Consider the following 11,567-nt stretch of genomic DNA (forward strand, 5'->3'; position numbering starts at 1 on the left):
CATCAATGACGAGTTGATGATAGTGTTGGATTTCTGGTCGGGGAAAGACAAGTCTGCAAAAATGGTCCTTATAGAAAGAAAATAAATCAAAATGATTATGTAAAAGGTAATGTTGTCTTTTTACCCAGCTAAACGGAACTCTTTTAACAACCGTCACAAATGAGGATCAAAATCACAACCAAACCCTCAAATAAGAACCATTTGTTTAAGTTAAAACTATTTTGGAGAGTATACAAAGAAAAATGCAAACTATAAGGACCGTTTTTTCAATTTGTGAAAAGATCATTATAAAACAAATATGAAGAAGACGTCGACTGACCGGTTGACGAAGACTATTCTCCCGCTGAAACTCTACCGAGTCAATGGCTGCATGCAGCAGTAAATCTCCACGAAAGTTCTCAAAAATCGAGGCCTGTATTTACTTTAAGAAATTTCAGGTTTCTTCATTTCACTTCACTTGTCATCGTCGTTTGCAGAGTCGGAGGGCAAATCGTAAGCTTTCTTCTTCCATCCAGCATCTAGTTCTCTCTTCATGTTTCTGAATTGAATGTTTGTGCTGAGGAAATCAAATAAAATGGAGGATTATTGGTTTAATTTGTTGATTTCGACGAGTTCTGAAGGCTTAAATATGAGCAAAAGTCAGATTTTCCAGTTGTTAGATATTGTAGGAATTTTGAAAAAAAAAATGTTGGAAGAGGAGGCTTTTGATTTTTTTTATTGGATCATGTAAATTGTATTATTTGTGTTTCCATCTTTACGATATCCTCAAAATCTCTTCTAGTTTGGTTAACATATCTTCCGATTTCGTTTCCTTTTTTCTTGTGTAGCCCCTCTGTTTATACGAAAACCTGGTTACCATCGCGCACCCTAAATTGCCTGTCTATTGCAGGAGGATGTACTAGTTGTTTGTCGATCAAGTGCATTGATAACCATTTGTTTATTTCAGAGGCTTTAATTACATAGGAATTGTGGATATGAAGTTCAAACATGAAAGATACACAAGGTTAGTAATTAGTATGGCTTTATGGTGTTAAATGACCTATGTAACTGTTACTGATCACTAGTTATGGTTATCTCTTCAGGTTTAAGGGTATTAGTTCAGATCAATCTTACAATTCTGATCAACAAATCCCAAGAAGATATGGAGTAAGGCAATATTTGAGTTCAACGGTTGATAAGATTCAAAGAGGATTAAAGCAAGCTTCTAGAGGTGCTGGTGGGTTGAAGAATTCGCTAATCTTCCCTGAATCATCGAGTGAAAAACCAATAAAACAAGTAGTCTTAATTTCGAAGAAGAAAAAGAAAATCCTAGATCCACAGGGATCGTTTCTTCAAAAGTGGAATAAGATATTTGTACTCCTTAGCACTATTGCGGTATCTTTAGATCCTCTTTTTTTCTACATTCCTGTTATCGATGGTGATCAAAAGTGCATCGGTATGGACAACAATATGAAGATCATTTCGTGTGTTCTTCGTACTCTGATTGACCTTATTTACATTCTCCATATAATCTTCAAGTTTCGCACCGGATTTATTGCTCCTCCTTCTAGAATCTTTGGAAGAGGTGAATTAATCGAGGACTCTTATGCTATAGCAAAACACTACTTCTGCTCCTACTTCATTGTAGACGTCTTGGCAATTCTTCCCCTTCCCCAGGTAAAATGACCATTTTACCCTTTTCTTTCAGGAAATCAAACCGATTACCTCTCATTTGGTACACATAAAGCCACCTTTTTTTGTTTAACTGTCAGTTTGAATCGGATTAAAATGACTACTTTACCCTTGTTTCATACAAGTCAAACCATTATTAACAAAACTACTAAACCATTTACCCATCTGGGAAACGTGTTGAATGGGTATATGATGTTCTCCGGATAAAGTGATTTATACATAAAGACCATTTTACCCTTGTGGACCGAATATGGATAAATGATCATTTTACACTCCTCTCTATCTAGAAACCAAACCATTTACAAAAGTACTAAACTTGAAGCGACAAAAACATAAATATAAACAGGACGACACATTTAATTTTATACTGCAACAACATGATAAAAGATTTTAGGTAGCTTGCCAAAAATTAATATTTAGAGTTTGTGAATTTACATTATTATCCAGGTGACGATTTTGTTCATCATACCAATGAGCAAAGGACCGGTTTCATTAGTTACAAAGGATTTGATAAAGTTTGTGATATTTGCACAATACATCCCACGTTTGCTTCGTATCATTCCATTATATAGAGAAGTGACAAGAACTTCTGGCATATTTACGGAAACGCCCTGGGCTGGAGCTGCTTTTAATCTCTTAATCTACATGCTAGGAAGTCATGTAAGTTTGATAATTGTATTCTACAAAGAACAAAGTTCATGCTGCGAAACTATATATTTGTTTATGTAATATAAATTGTTTATTTTTTCAGATAATTGGATCCTTCTGGTACTTATTTGCTATAGAAAGGGAAGATGATTGCTGGCGTAATGCATGCAATAAAAACAACAATTGTGATGCTAAGTATTTATACTGTGATGAAAAGCGTGAGGGGGATTATTCATGGCTAAATACTTCATGCACAATGCTTCAACATGATCAAATAAAAAACTCATCAGATTTTAATTTCGGTATATTCCTTGATGCTTTTGAATCTCACATTGTGGAAACTAAAGATTTCCCACAAAAGTTCTTGTACTGCTTTTGGTGGGGTTTGAGAAGTTTAAGGTTTGTTTGTTTCTTTGTTTGTTCATTGATAATTAATTTACAAATAAATTTCTAGATATTTGAAACGTTTTTTTATTAAATTTTTCAGCTCACTTGGTCAAAACCTCAAGACAAGTACCTACGAATGGGAGATCCTATTTGCTGTCTTCATTTCGGTGCTTGGATTGGTCTTGTTTTCATTTCTCATCGGAAACATGCAGGTTCACATATATTCTTCATGTTCATCAAATTTTGACTATATCAAATTAGGCTATGGTTTTAATTTTTAAAGAAGTTCAAAAAAATAATAGTAAACGTTAAAACGAAAATCGGATAAGGGCAAAATAGTCATCTTTTACATTAATTACGGACCAAAACCAAACCACGGTGATTGTCAAGACATTGAGAGGTAGAATCCATAACTTTGGATAAACCAAAAAGGGGATGATGAATGTAATTTAGGCCAGATTTTTTTTTTTTTTTTTTTAATTTGTGATATGGTTGTTTGGTCAAAACTGTACGTTTGGTTAAAATTACTGAAATCGTCCCTGTTGTTTAGTCAAAATTGCAATGTTGCGTTTTTCGGCCCTATGGTTTGGTAAAAATTACATGTTTGGTCCCTAACTTTACGTATGTAAAGGGACGAAAAATGCAACAAAATCAAACCATATGGATGAAAAACGCAACAAAATCAAACCAAAGGGACGATCAGAGTGCAGAAAAAAAGTTAGGGACCAAACGTGCAATTTTGATCAAACCACAGGGATGATTTCAGTAATTTACTCTAAAAACTTTTTGTAAACAACAGAAATATCTTCAATCGATGACTGTGAGAGTAGAAGAAATGAGGGTGAAAAGAAGAGACGCTGAGTTATGGATGTCCCACCGCATGCTTCCAGATGAACTAAAATCCCGTGTGAGGCGTTACGAGCAATACAAATGGCAAGAAAACAGAGGAGTCGATGAAGAGTCACTCATTCACAATCTACCAAAGGATTTAAGAAGAGACATAAAACGTCATCTTTGCTTGTCCCTACTCATGAGAGTAAGTTACATCCATCGCTTACACTACTTGTTTCTCGCATATCTTCTGTGTATATCTTCTGAGGATAAAAAATCAAAATCGAAATATATATTTTGATACACAACGTATGCAGGTGCCAATGTTTGAAATAATGGATGAAAGATTGTTGGATGCAATGTGCGACTGTTTGAAACCGGTTCTTTACACGGAAAACAGTTGCATAGTTCGTGAGGGAGATCCGGTGGATGAGATGTTGTTTGTGATGCGAGGGGAGTTGTTGACAATGACAACAAATGGTGGAAGAACTGGTTTTTTTAATTCAAGTTATTTAAAAGCCGGTGATTTTTGTGGAGATGAATTGCTGACGTGGGCTTTGGATCCCAATTTGTCTTCAACTCTTCCCATTTCAACAAGAACTGTTAAACCGCTTACAGATGTTGAAGCTTTTGCTTTGAAGGCTGAACATCTCAGATTTGTTGCTTCACAATTTAGGCGTATGCATAGCAGGCGCTTCCAACATACTTTCAGGTAATAACAACCAACCTACTTTCTTCTTTTATATATATATATATATATATATATATATATATATATATATATATATATATATATATATATATATATATATATATAGGGAAACTATCGCTAAATATAACCAAGTTTGAAATTTTAATCACTCGAAGTTTCATTTTACATGCTTTAAGGGGAATTGTCACTAAATAGTAACCAATTTTTTGTCCCCTTATTTGAGGTTTTTTGTATCGTTTTTGGCCCCTCATCAAATTAAAATGACTATGTTTGGGACCAAACTTGCAAAAATCAGCTATACTTAGGGACTAAAAATGCAATTTACTTTTTCTTTATTTATAAAAAATGTTCAAGTATAAGTAAATTAGTTTTTAATAAAATGCCTTACGATGAAAACACTGAGATTTTCAAACTAACAAAGTTGATTGTAGAGAGTTCTGCATCTAAATTTTGTTTTATGTTTATTATTAATGAGTAGTATACCCCAACACTCCTTGGATATGTGGTTGGTTATATTTCAGAATTGTATATTATACTTAAAAAGAAAAAATACACAATGTATGAATGTAACAATAAAAGATTAACTTATAACGATACTACAATGTGTAAATAAAATATTATGTTATATTTTTATTAATAAAGGTTGATATAAATATGAAATATATATACAGATACTACTCACAACAATGGAGGACATGGGGGGCTTGTTTTATACAAGTGGCATGGCGCAGACATTGTAGAAGGAAGCAAGAAGCAGCTTTATGGGAAGAAGAAAAAAGACTGCAAGAAGCATTAGCAAAGGGTGGTGAAACCGCCTCCCCAAGTCTTGGAGCCGCCATCTATGCGTCTAGGTTTGCCGCCAATATTTTACGTAATTTAAGGAGGAACCCTTCACATGGGACAAAATTAATGGCACCTGTGGTTCCCACATTGCTTCCACAAAAGCCGGTGGAGCCTTCTTTTAGTGATGATGATCTTGAATAAGCTATACATGTTTTCTTTTATGTATAGTCTTATAAGAGTATCTTGTTGTCGTTTATAAATAAGTCCAGTGAGTTTCTGCGTATAGATTTGGATTAATTTGAGCAAGGTGCTTCTGTATAAAACTATATATGCATTTTTGCTCTTCACTATGTGTAATCAGAGACAAAAATGCTAAGAAACTTGTATTTACTTGATAATCGTAAAAAGAATATACAATATTGACGAGAGAATACAACTAAAACTAAACCCAAGAAGACGGTGGTCCTATTTTGGATCTAAATACTATATACACTTAAACACTTCCCCCCAAGCCTAAGCATAGATATTTGGTTATGCCAAACTTGTTATAAATGTAATTAATTCCACTCTGCTTTTGTGAACACATCAGCCAACTGGCCCTGTCCTAACATGGGAAATTTGTAATCACTCCATCTTCTATATATTTCAAGTGAAATGATAGTCCACTTCTTTGTTGTATCTTTTCTCTAGTGAAATTACAATCCATTTCTATGTGGTTGGTTGTCTCATGAAATATTGGATTGTGGGTGATATGAATTGTGGTTTCGTTCTCACATCGTAGATACATTGGTTTTGATTGAGGAAATTAAACCCAATCTCATCAAGTAGATTACACAACCATATGAGTTCGCAAGTCGTTTGTGTCATAGCTCTATACTTAGATTCTACACTCCAACATGAAACTACATTATGTTTTTTACTTTTCCTAGAAACAAGAAAACCTTCAACAAAGACACAATACCATCGATTTGACCGCCTAGATGTAGGGTCATTATTGTAGTCTGCACACATAAACTGTAACACCTGATCTTTTTCTATAATGTTCGTACACATCGTACCTGCCCCAAACAGCCTTGGGCTAAAAAACCAGGCACGCCTACGATGGTCCAACCATCCCTAGGATGGAACACCACTACATCCATCCATAGCTCATGACCACAACCATACTCGAAAACAAGGATCTTGTCCTTGCGTCACCCTCAAACCCTTTGGTTCGACACAACGGAGTGCAACCCACTCACATCTCCCTATCACTACCTCTAGGTCCTTGACCTCCTACTGTATATCCTCATACAGTCCTCAGCACCGGTCCAGACTACTCTCTAGTCTGTTAACCTATTGTCTCACCCTTCTCCGTCCCAATCTCCAACCTGGCACCACTATCATCCTCCTCTTCCAAGGGGACTAAAAACATGTATGCGCATCATCCAACATTGCCACAACCTCAACGGGCATCCTACCCGTAAGTGCTTCCATATATCTGGTACAACCCCAATGCTTACTATCAATAACTGAAGTACTTTCGATCATCTATTTACACTATTGCTTTCCTTTCAGAGGACCCACACTCCTTCCGGAGCTATATACCTTTCCTTTCCAGGACATCTACTCCACAACCCTTGCCACACCTGCAAGTGCCACTATGCTAACTCCACTCTACACTATCCATGTAGAGCAACTGATATTCTCGAACTCCCATATACTTTGAATCCGATCACATGCTAACTAGGCCCACGCACGGCCTCCAGCCAACTCCATCATCATGATCAATACTTGGGGCCATACCATATCGATTACCATTTCATGGCGACATATTCACTTATTCTCCTCATATCGATCTACTAACACATACAGAGTCTTTAGTATGACTACACTACCTTTCTATGCCTTCAGCCAATCTGGACCATTCTCGGAACCTTCAGCATGTCTGGACCGCCCTCCTAGGCTTTCAACTTGTCTGGACCGTTCCCCGAGCCTTCAGCATGACTGGTACATCTTCCGGCCTTTAGTCTATCCGGACCTCTCAAAAATGTTGTATGCTACCCTGAACCATCCTTCCTGGGAATCTCTCCCATGCAATCTGTTATATCCCTCTCGGGGTTCCGAACTCCAGTCCCATTCTCGGAATCCTTTCCATGGCCTAACCCAGGCCTCACATCAACCAACTACTTTTCCTAAAACCATGGTCTGTTCCCTGCCCACTTGACTATTACTTGCTCTAATCGTGCCACACTCTCGGCTAACAATACTGATAAATCTAAACAACTAACCAACCTTGAATACTTGTTGCTTTTACCAGAGAATTTTCCAATTCTCCCCACTTAGTGTCCTAACTACTAACTTTCGCTGACAAACTTGACATACCTCGATCGACCTTACTTAATATAGTTTCCCCCTCTTCTCCCGGACTAAATCCCGTCGGACAATCTTCACGGAATACTCCTCCGATATCGCACATCCCGAACTTCAAGGAAGTTCGAACCTCAACTGAACACTTTTTGCATCGTAGTTGCTATTCCTAGCAACGAGGTCATATACCTTACCTTTAGACCAAGAATCCTTCTGAAGGCTAACCAACTACAACCCTAACTACTACGATCCTCAATCATACCAAGAATCATGCGCAAAAGGCGAAAAGATCTACAATACCACATAATCAACAAGATAACAAGATATCAAAGTGGAAACATACCCGCAGCTGCATCCGGCTCTGCTCTGACCTCCTCTATTGTAAGCTGGAAAGCGCGTCCCTGAGCCCTCGAAGGCTCCGCTCCCTCCACCCGTAATCCTCAGTGTAGCCGGTGTTGGAGCCTGTATCGGTCTTGCAACAAGTTGTGGACAGTTGACCCTCAAGTGTCCAACCTGATGACAGTGATAACAGATCCTCATATCCTGAGACGGGACCGACTGACGGCAATTCCTCGCATAGTGCCCTTCTTTCCCACACTAGCAACAGGCACCATCGGACCTACAAACTCCGGCATGACCCTTCCCACACTTCTCACAAGTGTGGCTGCTCTCACCTCCAACCCTAGAGTCAACGGTTTTGGACCATTTAGGTGCCGGCTGCGACTGCACCGGGTCCTGGCGCTGCTCTCTCAACTGCAACTCCAACTCTAATTCCTGCCGCCTGGCGGCCTCCTACAGCTCAAACACCTCTGTGTGGACACAAACTGTTTGATGTCCCTCTTGAGCATACTCAGATATCGGGACATCTGAGTCTGCTCCGAAGCAAACTCCGGGCAAAACATCACCCTCTCAGTGAACATCCTGGTGATCTCCGTCACCGACTCTGAATCTTGCTTTAGCTCTAGGAACTCCTGATCCAACCTCTCTCTCTCAACTCATAGAACATAACGAGTGTTGAACATCTCTCAAAACTAATCCCAAGTAACCGCAGCATGCTGCGCATCCGAATAAGATCCCGTAGTCAACCTCCACCAATCCTTCGCCCCGAGCCTCAAAAGGTTCAGAGCACATCTCACCCTCTGATCTGTAGGGCATGAACACGTGAAGAAACAACCCTCCACGTCTGATAACAACCTCATAGCAACGATCGGATCCTGAACTCCATCAAAAGTAGGGGCTTCATATTATCGAAGCCCCGATACTGAAAATCTCGACTGGTTCCTCTTCCTGCCGCTGTTACAGCCGATGTAGCTGCCGCGGCAGCTGCCTCTGCAAGAGCTGCATAACGCTCATCAAAGTACTCAACCATGGCAGTCTTGATCGACCCAAACATCTCCGGCAACTCAGCCCAGAACATAGCAGCAACCTCATCATGCAGGATCTCACAAATCCTGGCATCCAACTCGTCCGTACTAATCTAACCAATGACCTCAGGTGGTACCGATCCACCCTAATCACCCTCTCCTGATCCCGATCCCAAACCGGATCCTGCCCCGAGACGTCTCGTAATTGCCATACTGCAAATGCACCACAAGATATTAGGCATTCCTCATAATAACCCCAAGAACCAGCTCCCAATAAAACCCTAGGGGTTGTGACTTCCTTGATATGCATATGGATCATGTGATTTCAGTAGTACGGGCCCATACTATCTTCTACACATACCCATATTTGTATCAAGTATCACCACAACACCCTAACAATAGCATATACATAACGAACACTTGACTCTTAAAGGAGCACCACTATCCCATAACCGACCTAACTGTCTCACGCAACCCATCCATCAATGAAACTTCCACCAACCTTGCAGCACTAGTGTATGCTAGCCATACATAACGATGGACCCCATAGACTTTCAAATATCCAATCCTACCCTAAGATCCCAATCAAACAAGAACAGAACATAAGACCCAATCAAACATTCTCAGGCTATAAGATCTTAATTATATATGGCCATGATGCATACACTAAATAACTATAGTAATGATGTCAATTTCATACAAGGAAACCCTATGCTAGTAGGCATCATATAATCAGGCAATTCTATCATACAATTCCTGAAGATCCCAAGCCTAGGACTAGCATGTTGTTCTAACATATCACATAATCAAATAACCTGTATGGTATTTTGGTCTACTTACTGGCTCTGACTGATTGTACCCTCTGCGTCCTCCTTTACTTATTTCGAAAAACCTTTTGAAAACCAATTTTGAAAATCCCTCCTTGATTTGAGACTGGATTCACATGAATTTTCCTCCAATTCACTCAAAACAAGGCTCTGATACCAACTTGTAACGACCATAAAATTCGAGCCAAATTAAAACATTTTAATTCATTCAAAAACCATTAAGTTCATACATTTGTTTTCAAAATACTTTAAATATCAAAGTATTTCCCCAGAACCATATCACATAAATCATAAAACATGAGGAGCGGTACAATCACGCCTTTGCCTTGCCATGATCTCCTGAAGTACCTGAAACAAAACACTGAACTGTAAGCCCGAAAGCTTAGTGAGTTACCCCCAAAATACCAACCACACATAAACATACTCATAACATATCGCAAATAGAACAACCATTCACATCGGGTCTACTGTGGGACTGGTCCGCCGCATCGGGCCTTCAGTCCACCTGGTCCAGCCTCCGAGTCTAGCCATGTATATCGAGTCTACAGTGTGATTGGTTCGCCTGCACCGGGCCTTCAATCCACCTGGTCTACTCTCTGAGTCTATAGTATGACTGGTCCCCCCGCACCTGGCCTTCAGTCGTCCTGGTCCACTCTCTGAGCCTCGACACGTCTGGTCCACCCACTTGGGAACTTCAGCCTATCCGGACCGCTCGTTGGGCCTTCGGAATATCTAGTACTCCCTAGGTATGTTGGCTTACAGCACAAAGCAGGACCCGCCTCAACCCAAACCCCGTCAAACAACCATGTGCACATAAAACAATTAATCACATAACAAATCCTTAACCAAACAAACAATCTATCAGATCACATAGCATATCAACATCCTAACCAGGATTCCAACCTAACCGGTCACTAGCACAACGTTACCCTATATACCGGGTACCGACCTTAACCTAGTCACTAACATAACACCATCCTAAATACTAGGATGCAAATCTAGCAAAGCAATAACATAACAAACAATACCGGGATTTCCATCCGATAAAGGATCGGCCTTGGTGCCGTAGACCCTGTCAATATAGTGAGGATAACTCACCTTGCAACTGCCGAACCGAACACACAAGAGCACGATCCCCAAGCACCGCCTCAAACTCCAACACCTATAACCATCAATAACCATTGACATAAATATCTGTAACAACCCAAAAATACGAGCCAAAAAATTCATTTTTGAAAACATATACTTAACAAAACATTTGAAATAAAACATCTACCGATCATAACATTTTATAAAGATATCGCATGTCTGGACAAACATTTTCATAAAACATAATAATGTCAGAGTACAAATCCCCAGGAAGATCTCATGGTGCGGAATACGGAGTATGTGTGTGATGGGCCGCTACTGCACCAGCTCTTTCCCCTTCGAAGAAGAGGTACCTAAAACCAAAACTGAAAACTGTAAGCACGAAGCTCAATGAGTTCCCCCAACATACCACATACCATACAATCACATAACATACATATATTGTCAGGCATATCTGGGTGCCCGACCTACCCTTTCGCTCCTCTCGACCGGATATAGACTAGTCTATCTGGGAGCTGGCCTCCCCTTCGGTCCTCTCGATCGGGTACTGACTAGCATATCTGGGTGCTGGTCTCCCCTTCGGTCCTCTCGACCGGATACTGACTAGCATATCTGGGAGCTAGCCTCCCCTTCGGTCCTCTCGACCGGATACTGGGGACTATTTCACCCCCAACTACTACCACATAACACATATATCACATAATCTTGATGGGTTTTGAGCATTCTAACACTTCCTAAGTGTACATGCAACCCTAATAACCTTGGATCTATGTTTGTCTAATTATCATGCAAAGTTGAATTCCAAGGTTATATTCCTATCTAGCATACATGGGGAACAATTTTAACTTAAAGTATAGATAGAATAACTTACCTTGTTGTTGTTTGTGTTCCTTGAAACCTTGTGAG

General features: G+C 39.6%; 1 protein-coding gene across 3 annotated transcripts; it reads left to right on the plus strand.

Annotated features, from left to right (window-relative positions):
- Positions 1–360: 360 nt before the first annotated feature.
- On the plus strand, positions 361–5,421 carry LOC145037898 (cyclic nucleotide-gated ion channel 1-like). 3 transcript variants are annotated; one of them, XM_078986651.1, is made up of 9 exons: positions 361–492; positions 890–1,003; positions 1,083–1,656; positions 2,119–2,331; positions 2,423–2,718; positions 2,807–2,918; positions 3,506–3,742; positions 3,855–4,249; positions 4,921–5,421. In XM_078986651.1, the coding sequence occupies exons 2-9, from the start codon at positions 975–977 to the stop codon at positions 5,231–5,233; spliced, it is 2,169 nt and encodes a 722-aa protein (XP_078842777.1). In that variant the 5' UTR covers positions 361–492; positions 890–974; the 3' UTR covers positions 5,234–5,421. The 3 variants fall into 3 exon arrangements, with proteins under 3 accessions (XP_078842777.1, XP_078842779.1, XP_078842778.1); XM_078986653.1 differs by having other exon boundaries at positions 366–492; positions 947–1,003; XM_078986652.1 differs by having other exon boundaries at positions 382–492; positions 828–1,003.
- Positions 5,422–11,567: the final 6,146 nt, after the last annotated feature.

Source organism: Lactuca saligna, chromosome 3 (assembly GCF_052625555.1).
Source record: "Lactuca saligna cultivar CGN05327 chromosome 3, ASM5262555v1, whole genome shotgun sequence".
NCBI classification, from domain to species: Eukaryota; Viridiplantae; Streptophyta; class Magnoliopsida; order Asterales; family Asteraceae; genus Lactuca; species Lactuca saligna.